The 26,614-nt window shown below is 30.4% G+C and overlaps 1 protein-coding gene across 4 annotated transcripts in view; it reads left to right on the forward strand.

The window, feature by feature from the left end:
- stj (voltage-dependent calcium channel subunit straightjacket) overlaps positions 1-26,614 on the forward strand; it is a 617,416-nt gene that overhangs the window by 497,418 nt on the left and 93,384 nt on the right. For 3 of the 4 annotated variants that reach the window (XM_085809252.1, XM_085809253.1, XM_085809255.1), the window contains exons 16-27: positions 9,435-9,491; positions 10,616-10,672; positions 10,815-10,895; positions 12,055-12,129; positions 16,007-16,090; positions 16,198-16,221; positions 17,309-17,380; positions 17,794-17,855; positions 17,962-18,041; positions 18,124-18,169; positions 21,776-21,924; positions 25,478-25,559. In XM_085809252.1, coding sequence (XP_085665378.1) covers positions 9,435-9,491; positions 10,616-10,672; positions 10,815-10,895; positions 12,055-12,129; positions 16,007-16,090; positions 16,198-16,221; positions 17,309-17,380; positions 17,794-17,855; positions 17,962-18,041; positions 18,124-18,169; positions 21,776-21,924; positions 25,478-25,559 — 869 coding nt within the window. The remainder of the gene's footprint in view (positions 1-9,434; positions 9,492-10,615; positions 10,673-10,814; positions 10,896-12,054; positions 12,130-16,006; positions 16,091-16,197; positions 16,222-17,308; positions 17,381-17,793; positions 17,856-17,961; positions 18,042-18,123; positions 18,170-21,775; positions 21,925-25,477; positions 25,560-26,614) is intronic. The other variant, XM_085809254.1, reaches the window with a different exon arrangement.

Here is a 26,614-nt window from a genome sequence, read left to right on the forward strand (position 1 = left end):
GTTTCACAAACAAGTGTTTGAAGAGTAGCGCACGAATTGAAATGCATTGAAAATAGCTTTAAAATGTTTTTCGTGGAATATTACAGAAAAGATTATGTTTAAGTACGTATTGGACTAAGCATGAGAAGCCAAAACGCAGAATGTGTTCAATATGCTTACTTTTGGTGGCACACAATATTTTCAAGTCTGTTGAAATTTCAGGTTTTGATAACTGCCTTTAATTTAGAAATCTTCATACCATTAATTCAAAGTACTTTCGGGGCTAGAATTTGAAACGCTGTAAACGTTCTGGATATTCGAAGAACATCATACGGAGCTTTGAATTTCTGCGTGAATATTTTGTCCTCCGTAAGATGTCCCATCGATATCCAGAAAGATTACAAAGCGATTTCAGAGTAGCGGCCACTAAGCTCTGATAGCTCTGATAGATAATTTCTTGTATATGTATATCTGCAAATGCAGTACAGCTGCGAGCCTTCATTGCTATTCTCTTCTAAGGACTGAGAGAGGGTTTGTATCGTAATGTAACTGCTAAACTGAATGTCCATATGCCTTCAAGAGGTTAAACTCCAGCAAGGTGAAAATATTAAGGAAATCTTGCATAATGTCTAACCATGCGCATTTCACTTTTTATCTTAATATAATTTTTTCAGTAATATTCTATATGTTTAAATTTTTATAAACCGATTTCAGTGCATGACATTTTATCATATAATAGATGCATTCATATTTGCTTCCGCAGTTTCGAAGCACGATTAAATTAATTTTAGAGGAAGCCCGATAAGTAATGGTGAATATAAAATTAAATCATGAATTTTTAAGAAGTCTTTAACTTAAACTCTTATAAAAGAAACTTTGAAGCGGTAAGTTTGCATAGCGAGAAAAATATGCCTTTGTATCTGTTGCCATTCTGTTAATGTCCTATAAACTACTAAGTTTTAAAATTAGTACTCAAATATGTAAACTACAATGATTATGAATACATGATCTGAGAAACTGTATATACTACTTATTCAGAAGAGGTATTAATATTACTTTAAAATATTTCGTATGCAAGTTTGCTAAGAGATTAAAACATCAGCATTGGAAACAAAACCACTAGCCACTAAGAAAATTCCTTCAGTCTGAAAACAAAACATTTTAATAATGTCAAAATCATTTCAACAATGAGAAACTGCTGCATATTAAACTTGTTTTCATGAAAATTGTTTATGAATGCACTGATCAAAAGTGAAAATTTCTCCCATCCGTCAAAAGACAAGTTGATGGAAGATATTTTCGTTGGGCCAGACGTCAGCAAATTCATATTAGACGAAAATTTTATAGCTTTTATGGATGGAATTAAAGAGGAAACTTTATTGATCTAAGTGATGAAATAGCTATAATTTTTAGGTATTAATAAGAACCATGATTGTGTGTGGCTGTAGTTGAAGATATACTCCAAGCATTTAAGCTGCTCTATGACCGCAGAATTTCGTTTTTAAATCCAGAAAATCTGAACGCATTAAGTGAGACTCAAGAATAATGTTTTAAGTAAGACGTTAAATAAATACGAAAATCCACCAATATTTGTTTTAATCGTTTCTTTAACATTCTCATGCAAACAACTATATTTAAATGCTTTCTTTTAAATATATATTTAACATTTATATAAAATATTTCTGTTGAAGTACATATAATATTTTCTATTGAAGTTGTTTGATTTGATTGAGGTTACGCTTTTCACTTCGAAAGAAAAAAAAAACTTATAATATCAGTCTAATGTTGCTCGATCGGGCGAGTTTTCGCAAAATTCCTACTTTTGACAAACCTATGCTACTAAAATATATGTGTATGCCATTTTATGAATTTTCTGCTGCTCCATCATTCCCTTGTGCTATTTTTGCCTGCTTTAATGTTTTTAATGCATCATAAAATGCGTATATGTTAATACTATGTAATTATAAAAATTAATTTATAATAAAACGTAATATTTTATTTAGGCTCAAATAAAATTTTCTGCGACCGTAGCTCATGACAGCATGTGCCCTCAGTTCTTAGCACTACTCGCTGGTATTTTCATGTGTTTTATTGATTTCTTCATTTAATACTTTGATGATTTGTGAGTAGGATTCCAAAGTTTAATTCAGGGTAATAGCTGCTGTGTTAATCAAGGTATAAATTATAAGTAACGTAAAATTATAACATCGTCTTTCGAAATGCTTGGCTTAAAATGCGCGTGTTAGAGAATTGATTAGAAAGAATCAAAACAGATTAGACAAAAACTTATTGCAAGATATGTAAATGTGAACTGAGGTCACATAAAAAGAATAAACCACCAACTCAAAAGAATTAGCATACAAGAGTTTCAACATTCTAAAGACGAAAAAGCACCTAACAGTAGATATTAGCAAATTAAATGAAAAATAATAATTTAAATTAACTGAAAAATTAATTTTAAAAAGAAACAGAGATTAAAAAAGGAGAAATTATCAATCTGATCTTAAGATTTTTGTCCAAATTAGTATATATATATTTCAAACGAGCAAGAATAGAATTACAATTCGTCACTTAAAGCACAAGAAGACTGAATTTGTGATGACTTCAAAAGTCACGTGACCTCATGAATATAATGCGAGTTGCATGATTTCTGCCGTTACGTGCTACATTTTGCTACTTTTAGAATTTTCTTTTGCTACTTTAACTAAAACATTTCCGGCAACACTGCATCAGTCAAGAAGGGGTTAACATAAAATGCATTAAAATTCTGCGTGCAAGAGTAAACAGAGTCAATTGCAGATTATTAAAGGAGAGAAAACTGCAAATTCAGCATAAATTTAAAAATAAGTTTCCGAGAACTTAAATTTCGCAGGCTTACGTAATTAACAATATTAACCTTTGTCTACAGAAATTTCAAATGAAAAGGATCATTGAATTTCGAGAGTCGTGGCATTTCTTTTTTCTTTAGAAATAATTTGATAAAGAAGAAAGTTTGCTTGTTTGATTCTCAAAGCATATTAATTTTTTTTATTTGAAATCAGTGCCAAACAAGACTGAATTATAACCATTTATTAATGCAGATTGGCAACTAAACCTTACTTTCGATTCTGTTTTATTATATCATTATTATTATTATTCGAATGCTGAAAACGTTTTACATAAATTCCTTTCGTCAGATTACATTCTCTTAAATAACTTTGCCTTCCAAATAAGTAAGTACGAATTCTAAAATTTATTTTCAGAAGCTAGAAATTTTATGTAGTATGCAACCAATCAATCGAAAAAAACTGCTCATTCATCCATACCCTTTTCGTTTTTTTCGAGAGATTTTGGAATAAAAAGCGAATGCCGATCTAAGTTCCTATTGTAACGATTATAAAGGTTTTTCAAAACCACCTCCCTTATTCTTTTAAGAAATCTGGAGCTTTTCCCCTCCCGAACGCTCATGACAACTTGATAATGGAGAAGACCTTCTGAAAGTGCCTAGCGGAAACAAGTTATCCATGAAGGAAAAATATTCCACCCTTCCCAACTTTCACACTTTCAGCTTACTTGATCAGTTAGAAACAGACAACTATCTTCAACAAATTTAAAATTTATTTTTCGAGAACCTATAACTAAGCAGTAATTTCGTCTCAGTTTTCATTAAATTAAGAACCAAGTGAATAAAAACCGCTGACCAGGGCAGCTTCATGCAGGTTTGAATCTCGGCGAATAGCCTGGTGGCATGGCCGTCATTGTGGTTTCCTCGGTATCTAACGTAAATATGAATCAGCTCTCCTGGAAACTCCTCCATGAATGTATCCCTCCCTTGGGAAGAAGAGATCCTACGTGTACGTCAATCAGTTTATCAAACCAATCATTAAAGAACAAGACGCAGAAAAAATAAAAGCAGTTATTTGACTTATACAGGTTGCTCTTGGTTTCCTGCAGACATGCATTCTTGGATGAAATGGTGTCAAATGAAGCAACATTATAATTTAAATCAATGAACTGTTAATCGCATGTATACCTGGCTCTCAAACATTGCCTGGCATTGTCATCGAAACAATGCCATGGAAAAATTGTCAACGATATGGCATTGGATTAAAACTCTGAAATAAGGTAAATATTATGCAAAAAATTTAAAATATGAATTGGTTTACTTATAATCAATAGTATCGTAAGAAACCAGATTAATACTCTAATGAAATCGTTGATTGTGCTTGGTCATGTTTCTTAAAAGTAAAAGCAATGTGGTCCTTTGCGTTTTGATATAATATTATGATTATGTAACAATAATACGTTTCAGGGATGATTTCCACAGACAGCTAAGATTCTTAAAATTAAGTATAGATGGCAGCACCGGCTAAATTTTGAAAATAGGCTTAACTTATAAGCGCATTTAAATCTATTTATTTTTCAGAAAAACCAAAGTTTCTTTTTTTTTTTTTCAGAAAAAAAAGGGGGAAAAAGTTTTATTTTCTAAGCTGTTACTTATTCTATAAGTTTTGGTGATATAGACATACAGCTATGTACCATCTGTATTCATTATTCGTTAGACTAGATGTAAGCAGAGATCAATAATTTCAGTTTGATTTTTGAATGCTTTTATAAGGCATCTTAGTTACCGTGATTTTAGGCCTCTGCAAAAATATAGCGCTAAGATTTCAAGTTTACTTTCTGTGAGGTATAAAACGCAGCCCCATAGGAGCAAAATTTCTAGTAGTAGAAGTGCGTTTTGAAGAATAGTAGCTCTCCTCGATGGCAATGCCAAACCTGCACAGCATTACTGTGTCTTCAAACAAAAGTGCAAACAAAAGATACTACTTCCGATTAGAAGTTCCGTGAGAAATATTTTTTTGTTTACGCTATTCATTTGTGTCATTTAGATGAAATTATCTGAAATGCAAGAACGTGAAATTAATTAACGTGAGTTGGTTAACTTGAGATAAAATTAGTTATAAAGTTGACTATTTAAATTTTTTGAAAACTTTTAGGTACATTAATAATAATTGTATTCTATATGATATATAGGCTAAAAGTCTCAAGTGAGGGATAGTTATGGGTATTTCCTATAAAAAATCAAGCTTGGGTCAGACCTTTTATCCAGGTCAAACAATGTTTAGCGAGAATATGGTCATTAAAATGATCATGTAGTTGACACAGAAATGTTTATTTTAACTTGTAGCTGCCATGAAAATGTTAGTGGCAACCAATTTTCGATCTTCATGAGTGACTGTCATTTTTTACTTTAACTGATGTACGCAGTTAATGATTGCTAGCGTCAGAGATAACTATATTCGTATTTAAGATACATACCCACAGAAAAATCGAGAAATAAAACTTTCTTCTGGATGTAGACAAAGGTAATCTTTTGTTTGGTTAAAAAAATCAAATCGCTCAAGAGCTATTTCCCATATGCAAACGTTTATATTTATATAAGCATATTTTACCTAGCAATCTAGTATTTTCAAACAGCAAATTCGTATTGAAATAATATAAATCATTGCAAAAAATTTATAATTTTTATTTAAAATAGAAGATAAAAAATTTTTGACTACAAGAAAGTTATAAACCATTATTAGCTAATAAATTATTATTTGATTTTGGTCATATTTTTTAAGAGAGGATGCCAGAATAACGAAAGTGTTTAGCGGGATAATTTGAAGATAACCGAGCTACTATGTAAGAATCAAATTAAATAACCTTACTGCATTTTGGCACTATGAATTAGTATCTATATTGTACTTAGCCATATAACAATCCTAAACTACATTTTGGAATTTGAATTTTATTAATGAACAAAGTTTGTATAGTTTATTCTGAAGTAAAAGCTGAGATATGAATTACTTAACACTGTTTTAAAAGCAGTATAAGGTATTTTCTCCCTCCTTGCTTTCGGGGTGTACACTCGAAGCGTATTCGAGTCCCGGAGAAGACATCACACATTTTTCACGTTTCTTTCTTCAAAATAACCTAATGACTTTACAGAAGTGGTTTAGGAATTAAAAACGTATTAATTAATTCTTTATTTTAAATATTAACATTTATATTTAATTTATACCTGCTTTTATTTTTTAACCTTTTACCTAAACATTATAATTTTTTTATCTTAATTTTGTTCCATTAATGTAAGAAAATTACAAAATAGATGAAAAATTTTAAGAAATGCACTTGTTAGCCTGAATTACTCTTTTGTGCAAGCTCACCTTAGAATTTTTTATTTCAGGTTATCTATTATTTGAAGAATTCTGTGACATGAAGGTTGAACAACTTCTAGCCCCTTGATTTGAAATGGAATATTTCTATTTGCCATTCTCATATAATAGTATCATTTGAGAAGTTTGCTACCTGATTTAGGAATATATTTATCATCTACATGAGCTATTTCAACTGCATATTCTCTTGCTATTTTAACCGCTGCAGACGTTAGCAAACGTTAACATGAGTCGGATGTTATTGAAAGTTTGAGAAAGGGTTGGTATAGTGATGCTAGTTTCGAATTCGTGAGTAAGTTGACTTCGAGCTTACAACTGCGTGATGACTTTTAGGCTGTTTCAAAGATTTAGAATTAACATCCATTTTTAAAAGGCTTCTCATTCTTAGAGCTACGTGTTCGCATCATCGTGAGCAGGTACGATATTTTTATGTACCACGGCATAAGAGCTGAAACTCCTCAACAAAAGGAGAACATCAATGAGACATCTAGCAAGAGCTCTTAAAACGATGGCTGAATATCTCATGTAAATTTTTTTTTATGTATTAGGAGATGTTTTGATAGATAACCAAAATCGTTGACATTAAGAAACCCTAATTCGAATTGCAATTTCTATGCATTTTCATTTAGAAAATACTTGAAAGAAACGGTAAATATATATCTGTAATGTATAATGATATTTCAAAAGAACATTTGAATATCTGATTATGTTACGACAAATTACTACAAGCAACACTTTAAAATAATGCTTCATAAATGATTAAAACATATTATATAGAAAAATAACAGTTTTTAGTTTTATGTCATTTCTCCTCTAACAATGAAGGCTGAAGGGGTGTACGCTCTGATGGATTATTTAGATTACAGCAAAGTACAAAATGGCTATCTGTCCAAGGGACGAGATGCCCTTATGAAAGACTTTTTAAGAGAAACTAGCTCGTGTCTTAATTAAACTAGCTCGTATTCGCATAACACTGGGGAAACCACGAAAACACCAATCCAGTAATCTCTTTCACCTATATTTGAATCTCGATCGAATTACCACTATTCAGAGCTTTTACCGCTGGGCCGTTGGCCTTAAAAAATTTTATCTTGGGAGCGAACGTGTTTGTAGTGCAATAATCCTTGATGTTTTGGGACAATAAATGTTTCAGTCAATGAATGACTGATGACTTGGTGATCAATAAGGAACTTCAGGTGTGTTGTAGTTGAATGAAAAAGTCAAACGATCAGCAGCTTAGAGGATGAATGACGCTTGAGACAGTTTAAGGAAAAGCATAAGTTATTCTTTATATCTGAGGCTATTTTCACACCTATACAAGAATTTTAGCTTTATTCTTGATTAAAAAAATATTTTGAGGTTTCGGCAGCGTGATCAATTCCGGCAAGCAATCTTAGTGGTTAATTTTTAAAGTCATTGACTCTATTTATATCGTAAAAAGAAAGGATCGTATTTCAAGTTTCTAGGGTTTTTTAAATTTTAGCAGTAAGATCTTTAATAGTTTTAATTATACGATGCACAGAAGCATGACCAAAATGCTTTGTTGATTCAATGAGCTATTTTCATTGGTTTGTAAACTGATTTGACAGTTTTGTGATTATAAAGACTGGATTTATCAATGCGAGTTCTAATACTGTTACATCTAGAGCAATTAGACGTAAATTTGGATAGTTAAGCACATTTTCTTTGACAGCATTTGTAAGATTACTTCCAGACCAGATTGGGAGTTGATTTTTTTCATTAATGACTGATGGCTGTTTGATGATGACTTCCACATATTTATGCATTCGGCAGTTCTGGATATTTTGCTTCCTTCGTTGATTTTGGATTTTAAAGTTCACCTTTAATTTTCTTTTATTAGAACACCTATGTTTCAGGATAACCTTAGACACTCAAGTGATATGTTTCACATTTTAACTAAGTATTTTTGAGTTTGTTTCTAGGAAAGAAATATTTAATGGGTTAAAATATATTTCAAACACTTAAATACAAAGTTTACGGCTTATCTTGAATTTGATTAAATTGCTATCAATTGTTCATTCTATCAACCTACTGTTCGTTTTATATTTTTTCAGTTCTGATAGTGAATAGTAATACATTTTTCACTTAATGTGATTTTCTGTCTTTAATATACGTATTTTACACCATATACAGATAAGAGTTGCAAAATTAAACACTTTTTATATCTAGCCTGAAATTTTCTACCAGCTGCGCTTTTAACATGAGCCAATTTGCGTCTAAAGATATCATTTTGTTTAGTAATTAGTAGGCTATAGAAGTAGATGTTTTAGCTTTAGTGATAGTCTCGGTATGGCTGGGAGAAATGTACTCGGGATCCAAGTTATCCTCTATATTGAGTATTTTCACGGTGATAAACATGTAGTAACTTTATTTTGCTTAATATCCGCATTCTTTCTTCTGTTTTCTTAGCAGAATTAGAGAGAAATTTGGGTTTCTTGCAAGGTGGTTCAAAGCAATCTACCCAGTTCCTTTGATGAGGAAGAGGATTGTTAAGGATTTCACCTAAAGACTCCCTTGCTATAAAAAGATCTTATATATATATATATATATATATATAAGATCTTTATATATATATATATATATATATAAGATCTTTATATATATATATATATATATATAAGATCTTTATATATATATATCTTTTGCTGCTGGAAATCATTTTGGGGAAATGGGATGTGTAATTCAGTAAAACAAGTATGAATGTCCTCAGTAGTGACAGACTTCTTATCTAGCACTTTGATGAAAGCATGGTATCGAAAATTATTAGTTTTAAGTAAAATAGCCTAGCACCCTTGCTCACAACTATTCATGTGCTTTACATACTTCAAGGAATATCCAAAACAAATTAATGTAAGTACCTAGTTTTCAACTTAGCACTACAGCTTATCGGTTGCGAAATCTTCAGCCAGTTCTTCCTATTTCTCCATTTTGACCATGAGTCATAACCCGTGACGCAGCTGACGTCTACAACGACTGCAGTATGGATAATTGTACAACTCTGAGAAATTTTAAACTGAATAAATGCAGGATGGAATACCAATAGTTTAATTTCGTTTTGTTTTGAATACCTTAAGAAATTAAAAATATTAATGGATTATATTATTTTGCTTATGAATTTTAATATGCCTTTTCGTGGAATTTCTGCGAATATCAAGTGCTTTTTTTTATCTCTTGTCTTGTTGTATTGTATGATCTATATAACATGTTTAAGTATTTTTATTTATCTGATTTTAGTCTGTTCAACTACTCATCACTGTAGCTACGCCTGTGTTTGACAAAAGAAATTTCTCGGTGAGTAAATGTTTTTGCTATAAATGATTTTTATTTGTTAAGTTTTGCATTTTTATTAAAAACATTATTTTCATAAGTTACGCAAGATTATGTTCGCAAGGAATTCTTTAATAAATGCATTTTTTATTATGTCCTCGTGTGATTTTTTCAGAATGTTGACTTAGAGGTCTTAAGAACTTTCCGAATGAATTTTATAGATATAAGCATGAAACACATTAGAAGGATCAGCAATATTTTAACACATTTTCTTCGGGCCAGCAAATTAAACTCGTTGATACGACGAGAGAAAGATAGCAATTCCATTGGTAGTTCCTAAGCCAGATTCCCTCCCTAGTATCATGCTGAGGTGAACGCACACGAGATTTCTTTAGTTTCACACTAAATGTAAACAGTTTCCTATTTCACTTGAAAAATATCCTAAATGCATTAAAAATTACATTTTTCAAGTAATCATAAAATGGCGTGAAATCCTCTTATACTGGATAACAGTAATTGAAATTAATTTGCATGTATCCATAGCCTGAAAGAAGTGGATGTTTTCTAAGCATTCAAATTGTCGTTTTAATTTAATGAATTTAAAGTGGTCTGTATTAGTGGCTTCATTAAAGTTCGAACTAAGTTCTTCACGAACTTAGACCCTGCTGTCAACTGCATAGCTAGTATTTTTGGTGCAGTCTCTAATGACAATCATACAAGATTTGTTGCTATAAAATTTAAAGGGATGCTTGTTAATTGTGCTTAATATTTAGATTATACTGCTGGAAAAATATAACTCCATATAAAGATATGCAATGTTATAAAGTAACACGGGTAATTTGTAAGTAATTTGACACACTATGAAATACTGTCGTTATTGCTACAATAAATTGTATTACAATCTAAAATAAGTGAATAAATAAATTTGGTTTGAAGAGTTCTGATACATGAGAGATATCTGGCGTTTCTAAATGGCGTTTGGAAAAATCGTTGTTTGCCAATGAATTTAAACTGGACATTTTTGACATACAATGTATTGCACCATCAACGAAAATATGCTATATTTTAATGCAAATTATACTAATATTGCTTATTTAAGCTATTCTGAAATGTCTTTTACTATGTTTTCTTCGCACCTTTCATTACAGAATGTTACAGAAAGAATTAGGAGTAGCAAAAACATTTGGATAGAAAGGACAAAAGAAGTATGTTAGAAACTTCCTTCTCAAATTATGCTCCTGTTATCAAAATGAATATTAACTTAGCATTAAATCATATGCAAAATTATGTCACATGTAACTGCTTACTTAATTATTATTTTTTTTTTTTTTATTTTTCACACTGTAGATGAGAGTTGCTAATATACTTGGCGTAGCTGGAACTGATGTTCCAATAAGAGAAATAATAAAACTGACGCCGCCGCATAAAGTAAGTATTTGTTATCTTTTTAACATTTAATTTAAAACACCAAGCATTTGTTATTTTATGCATTGAGAAACGAACGTATATAAAAATACAATTTAATACTTCTGCTATGCATTTTCTTATTTTTACACTACGGCTAAAGATTTAAAGACCTTAATCGAGCACATAAATTACGGGCCGTCAGGGAAATCTGACATTTCAACTAATTTATTGGGCTACATTAAATAATTTCATCTAAAGAAGATTCCTTCTGTTTGTCTATAATAGCTACCTATAATACAATATAGTTACTTAAAATATATTAATTGTTGCATGTAATAATTATTAATTAACAATAATAAAACTCTAACTAACGAAGCATATTTTAAACATAATAGGTATTCCGTAATTAGAAAAGTTATGAAATAAATATTTAAGAGAAACGTAAAATATCTTAGAATTTTTTTATTTTAATATATTCAAAGTAATTCCTTTCATTTGCTTTAAGAAAGTGTTATTTTGTGTTTTATTCAAGGCTTATACTGTACCCAAAGAAAGAGCTGTTGTTTATAGGTAGTCTTGTCTAAAATGTATTTAGTTTGTTTTTTATTTTTCTTTCTTTCTTTTACTTTTTTTTTAGATCATACAATTTAGAGTGCATTATTTTATTATTATTTGTATAGAACAGTTTAAACATTAGCAGCCAAAGAATAAACTATGTACAGGATTAGAATAGATATTCATGCTTATCTGTTTCAATTCTGCATTTAATTAAGCCCTAAATACAGTTCCCAGACGTTTCAGAATGTTCAGTTTTGTAATAATGTCTTTAGATTGAAAAATACTAACTCATAATACTCAAAATATATACTCGTAATAATAAATATCAAATTTCATAAGATATAACATAAAATTCAAAAAGGTATTGATTGTAGAAACATATTTCGAGTAAAGTTTTAGTTTTATACATTGAGAATGTTATTATTATAAAACATTGAATCATTTAATGTTTTTATGTAGAAAATTTGTTATAAAGAGAAGAATTTGGGACCACTGAATTCTCAGCCTTCAAAATTTCAATATTTCAATGTTTAAAGACAACAGTATTTAGAGAGAAATATTAAAACTTGCAAAACAAGTTTCGTACATATATATCCCCTTATAATTTTGTTATTTTTTTAAGCTTGGCGTCAATGGATATTCATTCGTTGTGACGAATAATGGATTTGTACTGTATCATCCAGACCTCAGACCTTTAGTGAGTATTTTATGCATTTATTCATGCATTAGAAATTAAAAAAGCTACAATTTATTGTAGTATATTATAATATGTTACAAATACATTCTATATTATAATGTACCACAATTTTCTACGAGTGTTATCAATTATATCTACAATTATTATTAATTTGCTACACATTTTATATTGTACTGCTGCTACAATTAATAATATATATTACATAAAATAGTACAGTTAATGTTGCAATATACTACAATTATATAAGTCGTTAGATTCAGCTTAATTTTTAAGTGGCAGAATAAAAGTTGAAAATTTCTTTCATAGATGTAACATTAAAGACATGAATAGAAAATTATTAAAATTAATTTGTTTACTGCATTGGATTTTAAATATATTGTTCAGTTAGTTTGCTATTATTTAATAAAAGGTTTAATTCAAATTTCCATTTGAACAGACAATTATCAAAGCTTACCTGCCAAAGTTCCCAAATAGGAACATTTATTAAAAATTGTAGCGTTGTTTTATCGGCTAACTGAAAATTGTAAGTAAATTTAAGTTTGAAAATAAATTTTTGTATATTTAACAGAGTAAATGTAATTAAAATACAACCACCACATAAAAAAATTGCATGTAAAAAATTAACAAAAAAGTAACATAAAGTACTTTAATCTGGGACAAGAGGAAAAGTTATGGCTGTGCAAAAACCCTCAGAATCTCGAACTAGCTGAGTTGATAGATTTTTTAAAATCATTTTCTTTTAAAATTTTTCTTACTGTTGCCATTTACCGCTAAGTTATTTATTTGTTAAGCTATTTTTATAATTTCTGTGATAAACTCTTTATTTATTTTTCATTTGAAGTAAACTGACTTTTAGAATAAACTGTTTCAGCGAAAATATAGTGTGTTATTATTAATTGTAAATATTACCTGGGGTATTTTTGATTTATTTGAAATTCTTTGAAGTGGAAAACCACAGAAATTGAAGTAATTAACTAAAAATTAAAGAAATATTTGATAATTTCTTAATGGCATTATGATATTATGTTTAAGCTCGTGAAATACGAGTTAATTCAAAAATGAAAATACATGTGTGATCTAGTTTAGGATGCTGCGAAGTGGAAATGTACTCGTATTAAAAATACTGTATCTAATTTTTCTCAGAAAGAAGTTACATGTTTCCTTTAAATGGTAATAAAATAGAAAATAACTAAAAAATTAGTAAAGTTCTAACCATTAAGTCATTTCAATGGATAAAATTATCATGTCAGAAATTTTGAATTATATGAATTTAGAAAAAAACTTAAAGGTATGCGTTTACTGTAAATTTGAATTTTTAATTTAGTATAAAGCTATTATCACATTTTTGAACTGAAATTTTCGTGAACTCTTCCTTTTGTTGTGATAAAGTAATTTTAAATTCTTCAGGATTTTCATAGTTACTAGTTTAAAAATTAATTTAAATATTTCTGCAATCCTGTAAAATTTCAAAAATCAGTAATGCTTAGCTTAAGTAATAAATTAAAAATTCAATGCACTGAAAGAACAAAAAAAAATTCTCGGGAGTCTGGCTGTTTCAAACAGTCGCTGGGATTCAATGCGTAGACTAACTATTCCTTTCGTAATTTGGGACTTTTGACATTTTTCAAAAACCAAAATGGTTACAAAATGTACATGTTTTTATACAGTTTCTATTCGTAACTATTTAAGCAATATAGGATGATGACACGAGAAATAACTAACAGAATTCAATAATTGAATAGTAATATTCGTGTGAATCTAAGATCTACAAATGACTTGCCAGGGATGCTCTGATAATTCAAAGGTACCATGTTCAGATAAGTACTGTTTTAGGAAATCCAATACCTTTTCGGCCCACCAGCGGCCGAGCGGTAAAGTCGCTGAACACTGGTAGTTCGGTCCGAGGTTCGAATCCCGCGAACGGGCTGGCTGCATGGGCGTTTTCGTGGTTTTCCCCATGTGTAACGTGTATACGAGCCACTTTCCCTTAGAAAGTCCTCCACGAAAGGCATCCCTCCCCTTAGGCAGATAGCCCTCGTGTGCTTTGCCATAATTAAATACACCATACACACCAATACCTTTTCATTTCTTTCCGCGTTTACATTTAAAATCTCTCATCATAATAATCGGTACGTATGTATCTCTATCGAATTCATTGAACAGCTTTGAATATCTCATAAGAGAAATCGTCTGATAAAATAAATCGCGCTGAAGAGAAACAATTTTAAATTTTCTGAACTAACTGAAGGATGAATGCATACAGATGCCAATTTAAAATTCACCTGTTCATTAATTGTAACATCGACCATACATACTATATAACCGGCCCCTATTTCTTCTATCCTTCTTGTATAATTTAAAGTAAACAGAATTGAATTGCAATCGGCAGTGCTCTTTAGAGTCCTGTAGATAGCCACATCACTGGTCTTTCGTTATCTGTCTTCAGAACAACTTTTCAATGTAGTGTTCACAAACGCTTTCAGTTCAAAACCCTCCACATGAATAGATTAATCCTCAAACATCCAAGTCTCAAACATGGCAATAAAATCGGATTGCTTTATTATTTTATCTCTTACAAGACCTTCATAATATGCAGCCAAATTTTGAACATTTAAGTTAGAGAAAATCAGTCCTCCGTTCAAGAAATTTTCTCATTCACTAATTTTAAAATTATATTAATTTTAGTTAAATAAAATTATATAGCTGTAAAACCATTCACGACCGCATCCAACCAGCAACTGAAGACGTAAGAGACGAGAATGCGCCACTCCCCAGAAGTGGGAATACACGGCCACTCACTGTCATATGACGTCATCAAAATTTCTATCATTTTTGCTAACTGGGTCACTCAGCTGTGGCTGAACAGTAATTCCAAATTCCCAAATTCTTTTTATATTTTGCAGGACACAGCTTCATCCATCAAACGAAACATAAACTAATTCTCTATGTTTTGCGTTCACGGAAATATAAGGGAAAATTATGGCGCTTTTGCAGAAACCCACAAAAGTGCCATAATTTTTCTTTTCCACAGCCCCCATGGAGGAATGTAAGTCTGCATTAAAAGGGAGAAAGAACAATAGTAGAATGTTTGGCTGAATTCTTTCGCCTTGAAGACAGCAAACCGATTTTTTTAAAAACAGTGAGTTTTGAGATTCTTACTTTACAGCAGGGTTTCCTAAACTGTGGTTCACGATCTCCAAGCGGGTCGCAAAAAATTTTAACAGTTTTGATATTTCTTTAACTTATTATAATAATTTTGCAATTATCAAATATTTTTACACAATGTATCTGAAAAAAGATAAAGATAAGACAATACAGACAAAGAAAAAAACGAAAATGTTTCGAAGCATTCTTTTTATAATATAAACGTTCATTTTCCTTGCTTTGCACGTGATGCTGTCATTTCGTCTGTTACTTATTTAAAATTTTCACATTGTTCTATATCTTAAAATTAGAAATTAAAGTTAATAACCTAAAACTGCAGTAGTATATTACAGTACAAGTGAAAAAATTGAGTTTCACTCACGCGTGTGTTGGATTTGTGTAATACTTATGGGGTCCCACAAAATTTTTGTAAATATTATGGGAGTCACGAAAAAATCTCAGTCATAAAAGGAGGTCGCGACTGAAAAAAGTTTAAGAAACCCTGCTTTACAGGAAAACACAAGCACAAAATTTTGCCGCTTATTAACTTTTCAAGATGGAGCGCTATTTTTGCATCTGTTAATTATTAATATTTTAATTAAGGACTAAAATTAGTTGCAATTTATGTACTACATTCTATACTTGATACATTTAGTAAAAAGCTAATGTGCATTGCTTTACATGTTTATGCTTTTATACTTACTTTATGTATGTATGCTTTTACATCCTTTAGTTTCAAGATATGTTAAAACCGCAGTATAATACTGTAGACATGACGGAAGTTGAATTAGTAGACGATGACAAGTTAGGCCCAAGGGTAAATATTTACACAATTGTTTAATAATTCCATATTTAAACTTTCAAATTAGCATCCAGTACATTTATATATATATATATATATATATATATATTAATGTTTTTCAGGAATTTGATGAAACGTTATTGGGAGTAAGTCAATTTTTTTTATTCAATTTATTTAAAGTATTATTTTAATTTAGAAATAATAATGATTTATAAATCTGGATTTCTTTAAAACATATGATGTGTTTTCTGAAAGAATACACTTAAAAATAATTGCTTTAATAAAATTTTAAAAAACTATTTAGATGCTTTATTTTCAGTTAAATAGACTCAGTTCATTTTAAAAGGCAGTGCATATTCTTCGAGTGTAAAATCAATTACTTTTCTGAAAATAGTGTAAGAGTTATAATAATAGGCATTTTAAGATTGATGGAACGAGTCATCTTTGTTAAAACTAAGAACACAAATGCTTATTATTTGTTAGCAATGATATATAATGAGTTGAATTCAATATTGATAATGACGTATTTTGCAATTCAGTTTTAAGTATCAAAATAAATTCCATATTCCAAAGATGTAACCAAGCGATAAATAATTGTCTCTCTTTTCTATTTGAAATTCAAAAAGAAACCTGTTTCTTGAAACGTGGGGTTAAATTAACGAAATCAATATTTAAACATTTAATTAACTTCTGTCTAATTATCTTTTGTCTAGCCTTAACCTGCCGAAAAATTCTGTTTTTCATCTTCACTCGGAAAGCAAGAAACCTACTGTCGCCTCAGTTTTAATTACCAAATCCTGAGTCACATTTTTATCTTTTATATACTTTTTGCTTTCCTATATTTTGCTATCACTCCTTCGAACCTACGACTGCTGTCCATTATGGCATCGATCATAAATCATTAACTAATTTAAAATATAAAGAGTAATCTGTATTCTCTTTGCTACTTACCGCTGAGATTTTCTCTGTAAGAAATCTTAAGAATTTAGCAAAGTATATTAAATTATAATTTTCTAATTTATGTTTAGCAATATTGTAATAAAATGCAGTGTTTCCTTTTATTCTAAAGTACAAGATTCTTGAGTACTTCAAAACAAATAACTTGATTTTGTCCTTCCGACTGCATTTTTCCGTTTTAACACAATTTCTTCCTTTCATTGTACTTCATCCTTTCTACATTTCATATAAATTTGCCTTTTTGTTTTATTTATTAAAGATTTGTCTCTAATTTAGATGAAAAATTCAACAATAAATAGACGCATTGGTTGGCAAAAACTCTCAACAAAACTGCACCTTGACAGCATGGTAAGATATTAGTAAATATCAATTAATATACATATATACACTTCAGTGTATAATTTTAAAATATTTAATATTTATCTTGTAGTAAAATATATAATTTTTCATGTTACACGCAGTGCATTTATTTTGCTTCGATTTATGCAAGCTTCTTCTTAACATTATTAAGCTTATACAAATATTAGCTCATATTGCAATTTTATTCGCATTACTAATTACCAAACTTTTTTATTTGATTTATTTGATAATTCCTTTTAGTGTGAAATCTAATATTAAATGTTATCGATTTCGGATCTGCATTTAGTAGATATATTCTAAAGCTTCCATATTTTTATTGTGTTCTACCTTTATGTTTATTATTTTAATGCATAAGTCATTTCAGCCTCTTGCATTATATAATATGTTGCATTTTGTTACAGAGTAGAGTTGTAACTCGAAATAATTCTTACTATTACGGTCCGATTGATGGAACCCCTTTCTCGTAAGTGCGATCTATATTTTGCAATACTAGAAATTGGCTGAGATTTAGTTGGCTAAAATTTATGACTGGAAAAATTATTGACATTGATTTTTTTTTTCCTTTTTAGGTTAGTTATTGTCTTACCAGAATCCTACGGCCGTTACAGGGTTTCTGGTCAAATAGCAGTTAAGGAAAAAAGTGAAAACTGTAAGCAAATACTTCAGCATATATTTTTCGATCAATTTAAATATTATGTTTCTGATTTCTAACGACTATAAAAATTTTTCAGTGAGCAAATTGTTTGAAAAAAATAATTGGAGGGTACATCCTGATTGGTGAGTAAAATGTTTTATTATTCGACTAAAATTTTGTACACTATCGTCATATTTTAATATGTTATTTAAATTAATAAATAATTTTAATTGTTTAAAGAGCAAACGTAAAAGACATATCACGAGCTTCTAACGAAGAAATGTAAAATTAATTATTTGACTCAAAATAACTCTATAGTTGCTTATAATTTTTTAACTAAATCTACTACTTCAATGAATTTTGAACAAAAGGGATGTTACTATAAACAAAAGGTTTATTTATTCATGGATTTAAGTGTAGAAATGTTAATAAATAACAAAGTGCAAAACTATATTGCATTTTATACATCCCTAAAGCCAGACTTTTATTTTATTTAATTTCAAATCATATAGTTTTTAACTCTTGTATATGTTTTTTGTAAATGCAGTTTTACAGCCTTTCCTTAACGATAAAGGTGTGTTTATAATCAAAACTTATTAAAGACCTAATTTTAAAATATTTAAAAATTATTTTTCCGTTTATTTACATTTTATATTGCAATTAATAAAGGTTCCCTTTTTTTCATGTCTTAATTTTTTTTTGGCTATAAAAGCTTATTATAAGACACGTTATTCGAATTTTAAAGTGCCAAGTTTAGTCTGAAATATTTATAGAGATGTTTTTAATTTACGGAAACCTATATCAAAGAGATATTTACGCATAACGTAGAAGAATCTAGAATATCATGTAAATTTCACCACAAGTACATGACCTTTATTTCAAGGTGCATTATTTTCAAATGTATTAATTAGTTATAAATTAGCGTTAGTTGCAGTACGGTTATAAGTTAGAATAATGGAATGTGAATTTAGCAGTTACGTTTATAAATGAGAATTTTCATTTTATTTGCACGTTTACCGATTTTACACACCTGCGACAGGTACGATAGGAATTAATTTTGAAAAAGCTATGTACATTTTTTTCATGTAAGACTAATAGAAAAAACAAAGTAACTTATTTTCAGTCTAAATGCAGAAGGGAATTTTCACATTTTTTTTTTTCAAAATCTTTCACTGTGTATTTCAAATATTATTTGCTTATGAAAGTTCGAGCGGCTGTTAAATTTACAATACCTTTTTTGTTTCTAAAAATGAAAAGGGGGGCTTTATAAAAGTTTCCTTATGAAGGGAGTACATTATTTTTATTTAGTCTGTGCTGAGTATCATACACGGTTGTAGTAAAAAAATCACACAGCAAAAAAGAAACGGAAAAATGGATACCGGAAAAAAAGGAAACCGAAAATAAAGTCACCAACTATTTTGCAATGGGAAAGCTAAGGTGTGTTTAGTAGTGTCGCCAATCCAGGACATAAAAGTTTTATTACAACAACCATAACTTCGGACTAGCGGAAATTTCTGACGATTATAGCAAAAAGAAAAGAATAAAAATATGAAAGTTTTCAGATTTTATATTAGGCCCAGAGGGGTGTTTTTTAACGTTTTCTGTGCTATTTTTATTTATTAAATATCATGTCCTTTGCATTTAAACCATAAAATTCAATTCAACAGCAATATCACAAAATATTTAAATCAAACCTTATCTTTAGAATTTCCGATGCACAGTCTTGCAAGCTAGATGGAGATAAAGATGGGTTTTGTTTCGTACAGTGTCGCCATTGCTTGCTTTGAAATCGTTGAGTTTTTTAATCAAAACCTCATAACTGCTTTGCAAAATATGAAACAGATAGTAAATCAAATTCTAAATTTGGGCTTCTAGATGCCCATATTCGGGTGGAGACGTACGATATTCAATATACGGGTCGAGACGTACGATATTCAATATACGGGTGGATACGTACGATATTCACGTACGATATGGCTCTGGGTACCGTTGTTTTATCACAGTGCAAGAACCATATATACATTTATGCAGATTTTCATTATTTAATTACTTTAAATATAATACAGGGCTCCAAGATTTGGTGACAACAATTTAAAATTGATTCCCCGTTTATAGTGAATAAACGCAAAGCGCCAGAACGAAATGAATAGCTCTTCTGGTCAAATTGACGCTTTGGGTTAATAAGCGAGCTGCTGACCTGTCCGATAGTAAAAATAAGGAGGTGTCCAGCGGGTCATTATCAGGTCATCAATAATTGCTCTCCTTGCATCCCATGTAGTAGAGCCTTAAGCTGTGGTTAAGTGGCACACTGACTGCCTCATAATTGAATAAGAGTTCATCTGAGCGTTGGTATGAAAGCAGTATTATAACACGAGGCGAAACAAATCTATTTAACAACAAGTGGGGAAGAATATACGATTTTCCGAGAAGCATTTCAGAAAAACTCTTAATGATGTTAGTAGGCTGAAGCTTAGTAGGCTTTTCTAATGATCTTAGTAGTCTGCAGCTAACTCAGCCTCTTGCTCAACACCTTCCTCAAGGAAACCCACTATAACTCTCCTAGTTAAATGTGAATTTGGCTGTTTTTCCCTATTCCGTTTCGGATATATGGAAGTGGGGATGTCACAAGCTGATGCTGCTACACGTCTCAATGTCTCTCGAAATGTGGTTCACAGACTATGGAATCAGTTTGAATCCGAGGATTCTGTGTCTAGATATATTCCAGGCAGACCTAGAGATACAACACCTGCGGAAGACCGTTATTTAGCTCTTTCTCCCAGAAGGAGGAGTAACATTACTGATCCTCAGCTCATGACGCATCATTTAGTGGCAACCGGAACAAGAATCTCAGTTACTGCAGTGCGCAAACGCCTGCACAATACAGGTCTGTATGCAAGACGACCAGCTGATGTGTCCCTTTGACCCGAGGAAACAAAGGTGCGCACTTATGTCGGGCAAGAGAACAAAGTCTCCTGGACCACTCATCATCCTCACAGACAAGTCCAGCTTCACATTGGAGATTGATTCATGTCGTCAGCTGATTTGGTGGAGAAAACGCACCAGATCCCATATTGTGTACAACCAATCCCATATTGTGGAAAGACACAGTTACAGAGGTGGTGGAATCTTGACTTAATAGCATGAAATCAACCCATTTGTAAAGCTAAAAATACAAAATATTTTAAAGAGAAGTGATTGAAAATATTTGGTCGATTTCAAACTGAGCACTCGGCTCGCTTTTTCGATATAAGATTTTGTCTAAATTTTGTAAAATGGTGATGAAGTTATTAAATAGTGTTCTAGAGTAGTGGTATTCAAATTTTATAGTAGGGCGAACCCATAAAAATGCAAACTATCCCAAAAAGCAATTTTGCGACCCTAATCAGAGCTTCGACCCTCAGTTATTTACTATTAATTCAGAAATTTTACGATTTTAATCCACCTTGCGACACCAGTACGAATTTTCGCGATCCCAAATAGGGTTGCGACACATAGTTTGAATAGCGCTTTTCTAGAGCAAATAGCTAATCAAGCTAACCACCGATTTAGCTGTTTTAATTCCCTGTTTTATGTAAATATTCATGATCAAGTAACAGACCCTAAGAAATATTAAGCCTTAATATGCAAAAGCCACTGTTGATAGAAAATATATCAAATAATCAATCAGTTCAATATAGTCATTTGCAAGTTTCATGAAGAAGGTTTTCTAATTAAAAATATTTTATAATTTTGTTTCTTCTTCTTTGAAGGGTATACTGTGAATCACAGAAAAATGAAAACGAGCCTTATATTAGTCCAGAAGATGTAATAAGAAATTTCATAAAAGAAGCTGAAAATACTCAAAATTTTAAATGGCGAACGACTTCAACGAACCCTCCAATGTATAATGTCACACATTGTAAGTATATGTCACATTGTATGCAAGCATATTGTAAGTATATGTATAATATCACATGCAAATATTTAAGGTAAACTTTGTTAACTTCTCTAACTGAAATTTCATAAGTTGAAATATTACGTTGTTTCTGCTAAGAAAAGGATATTTTATAGCAATGAAATAGGTGTTACATGTTTTCTTTTAACTAAGAATATAACTTTTGTAATGGTATATAGGGTACTTCCATACTAATTATCTACCGATTATACTTTATCGTTTGACAATGTATGTTTTTAAGTTAGATAATTTTTACTATTTTCTATGTTAATCACAGAAAATTTAAATTATACATCCATATAACAAACAGCAAAAATTTTGATAAATAGTACAAAAAAAATTCTTAATTCGCACTACATTGAAACAAAGCCTTGACAATAAAAACGAAAAGACAGTGAATGAACCTCAGCAGGCAACTGAAAAAGTGATAAGTAAACGTGGAAGGAAAAAACTGAAGGATCGCACAACGCCAAAGCTATTTTTTTTTTCATTTATATTCTTATACCGCTGTTTCAAGTTTCAAAGTTTTGTACTAGTTAATAAAAAGTTTTGCTCTTTATTAATTTTAAATATTTTCTAAATTACAGCTGCTTTCTTGTGTGGTTGAGTAATCGGTTCATATATACAGAAGCTATGAAATATGAAAGAAATCTACCAATTTTAATTTGGCAATAGTACCTTTTATTCTTCATTTTAATTTGGCTACTTATTTTGTTTTAATTTGGCTACTTATTCATTTTAATTTGGCTACTTCCTTCCTGTCCTAAAACTCTTAACTGTTTATAATATATGAAATTAAAGTGCATCATTTTGAAATTATTGCACATAATACCATCTTATGCAAAGCGTTTGCTACGCTTTACATAAGATGTAGTATATCGCTAGAGATATATAGATGTAGTGTATATATAGATGTAGATATAGATGTAGTATATTTACATAAGATGTAGTAGTACGCTTTGCATAAGATGTAGATGTAGTATAGTACTTATGTAAAGCGTAGATCAAAATTTCAACAAAGAACCGACTGTACCTTTCGCTGCTGCTGACTGCTTACTTATTTTTCCTATTTCGCGTTTGCTGTGCTGCTGTCAACTTGATTACCATTAGATTCTATGTATCGTCCATTCTCTTAAAACGTAAATTTCAAGGAATGTTATAAAACTGGGTGCAGATGCATTGAGGATAATGGATGAACCCGATTATACGTATCAAGCCTTACTTAACCCTTTGCGGCACGGTGTGCCCAGTCTGGGCACACCTAAAAATTTCCTTCTGTACGCACAGAAAAATTGAATGAAAAAGGATTTGAAGGTTACTATAGGTTACTCTGAACCTTCTTTATTTATAGTAGATGGCAGCTCAGCACAAACCAGTCCATATATTTCAGCCATGTTTAGTTTCTTAATACCCTCATTTTTCAAAGAAATCTTCCAGATATTTTTAGGGTATAAAAGGAATTGTTTGAAAGGAAATTTCTATGTTAATTTTTTGGCTGTATGCTAATCTCCTTATTCTATATTAGTTTTAAATTTTTACCTTGAACTCTTGCCTAAAATCAAACGGTGAAGAGGTATTAGTGAAGAATATTCTTATTTGCAGAAATGCTTATGTTCGAACTTTATTATTTTTTCACATACCTCTGAGCTTTCTTTAGGCCCATTTCGGTATACTAAAGATAAAGATCCTTCTCCTTGTACAAGATCTTTAAAAAGTTACGGAACAAATTAGAATTGACTGGAATTTTTCTTTGCATAAGTATTTTGTTTCATATTTTTGCTAAACGATGCAACAAATTAAAACTAAACCAGCAGTGATTTGAATGCTTACTTTGCTTGATTCATTTATTAAACGCAAATAATTGGCATGTGAACATTCTTATATTTAGTTGGACAATTCGTTTTAGCATTATAGTCTTCTCTAAATCAAACGGAAAATTTTGAGATATTCTTATGTCTGTAGCCATCTTTTCACAATAGTCTAATTTTATGAATAGCTGAAATGTTTCCTAAATGTAAAATATTAATCTAGAAGGCGGAACTTCGGAGCTATATTACATTTATAAATGTTCCAAACATTTTTCTATCCCATTAAATATAGTCTAGAATTTACCCTTGTAAATATTAGAATCTGCTGATATGAGTTTTTTCTAATTTTGGGGTTGGAGTTACACTGTTGTTTTCCTAAAATAAATATTTGGTGGCCAAAGTAATGTGTTACTATATAAGGTATTTCGCTTACCTTCTTGGCGTGCCTTCGTGGTGTAGTAGTTCTGCACACTGGACCGGTATTTCAGAGATCCGCGGTTCGATTACCGGCGAAGTCGTTTGCTAGTTTTTCATCTTGCCTGCTTCCAAAAAATTCCTAATGTCTCTACAGTGGCGCCCGAACTAAAAGAGTGTTGGATGAGGATTCTACACACAGGATTTGGCGATTGGGTCCCCTAAAAAACCCCAGTCGCCCTTTAAAAAGGGGAGTATATAAGGTATTTCTACCGCCTTCCTAACGTGCCTTCGTGGTATAGTGGTTCTGCACGCTGGGTCGGTATTCCAGAGGTCAATTTGCTAATTTTTCATCTCTCCGGCTTGTCCAAATAACCTAATGTCTCTACAACTAGATTTTTAAATTAATAGGTTCAATTTAACGTGTTAATTCAAAAATTGAATTAACACTTTATCCGACTTCAGTTTCGAGAGCATAATTAAAATTACATTTGATGAAAAGTAATATATAGCTATCTTTTAAATTTTCATGTAGCTATTCATCCAAGATTTCAAGTGTAATATCTTGCCATTTTATCACATTTTCCTTCTAAAGGTGAACCAAGTTTTGAAAACGCTATCATATTCTCAAATATTGTGATAAAAAATACAAGTTCAAACACAGAAATTAAAATTTAAAAACTTTGTGCGTTATTCCGCAAGGTAATTCCCTATTAAATAATAATGCGGTTCTTAGATAAATACATTTCCTAAACCGCAGTATCCTAAAATATTTATTTAAATTACTAAAATTAGTATTCTCTGCATGTTGACGGCTTGATTAATATACATTCAGAATTTCTGTATTCTGGATCGCTTTAATTGCCCTGAAATCAAATTATAGATTAAATTATGTTATATTATCTGAATGGCTGTAAGATACATATAAAATGTCAATTATTTATTTAAATCTTGCATCTTATCTAAACCAATCAGTTTTGTTTTTGGGTTTCCCCACAAAATCAGCTTAATCATGATTAACCATAATATAAAGCGTGCTCTATTAATGATATAAAGCGTAATCTATTAACTTTTTTCCTATATCAACCGTGACTACTTTGATTTCAATATGAATTATGTTCTGAATGTGAAGCAATTTGTGCAGTGATTTTGTGCTTTTTTACTGTAGAAAAAATGTAACTCATACCAGAATTTTTTAATCAGTACTAATTATCATTACTTTGTTATTTAATATTAAATAGCTGCTATTAATGAGAAATTTGTTTCACATCGTCATAATTTTTTTTCATATTTAGGTGATAAACATTTGGTTCAAAGTCTCGTATTTGATGCAAAAGCGACAGATTTTGATGTAGAAACTCGTGAGACGCCTAACGAGTAAGTTGCTTTACAGATTCTTTTTTGATTAAGATATAATTTTCATGAAATAAAAATAAGTCAAGCAGTACAAGTCATGAAATGTCCATACAACGTACAACATAACTGCTTACCAAGGGTAATGCAAAATAGTCAGTCTGAAGAAATTTTGCTTTGTAGAGGACATGTTAACTAAAAGTGTAAATATGAAATAAAATCGATAAAAATACATTGATCTAATATAAACTGATTCAATGTAAATGGGAAAATAAAGTATGATTTAATGTTATGAGATGAAACATACTACTGTAAATTTTCAAGCCTTTTCTAGAAATAGGAAATAATAATTTTATTATCTTTTACTCTGTCTTCTGCGTCTAAATTCTTTAGTACTATTAAATCATAACGCAAACAGTGATAAATAAATAAGGCGTTAATAAGCATTTATATAGTTAAATAGTATTCAAACTATTTACAGTTCGTCACCCTTGTATTTCATATATTTTTATACTGGGTGAGAAGTTAGTTTTCATTAAAATATTGACTTTGCTTTTAAAAGTGTAAACATAAAAATAATTTCAACACTAAATTAATTTTTTAATTTAAATAATGTTCTTATGATCTTGAGATATATTTGAGGTAAACGTTATTACAAACAACAGAAACGTTAGTTTTTTTGTACTGCACATACAAGGTACTGCTGTTATTCATCTGATTTTGTTTTAGTGCGATATAAAAATTGCATTCTATAACCCTAAGTACAGAATAAATATATCCTCAGAGACTTTTGAGAGCAATCCGAAGTTAATTAAAACTAAGTTCAGAATTTTATGCATTTAAAAGTAAAATATATTCCGTAAAGCTAATTAATTAAATTAGTTAGTGTAACTTCAAAACTGCCTTTTTTCCTAAATATTTAACCCATTATTGTTTCATTGCTTTTATTATTTTATTTTCCTCTAAAATACTTTAAAGAGGTCTCTTTTGTTCGTACATTTCATATGTAAAAGTGTTTTCGTGTTGCAAAGCAAACGAATACAATATTCAAATTACATTTAGCGTATGATTTACAAGAG

The sequence above is a fragment of the Stegodyphus dumicola genome, chromosome X2 (assembly GCF_044657685.1).
Source record: "Stegodyphus dumicola isolate Sdum_Otavi_A_Nest chromosome X2, ASM4465768v1".
In the NCBI taxonomy this organism is placed as follows: domain Eukaryota; kingdom Metazoa; phylum Arthropoda; class Arachnida; order Araneae; family Eresidae; genus Stegodyphus; species Stegodyphus dumicola.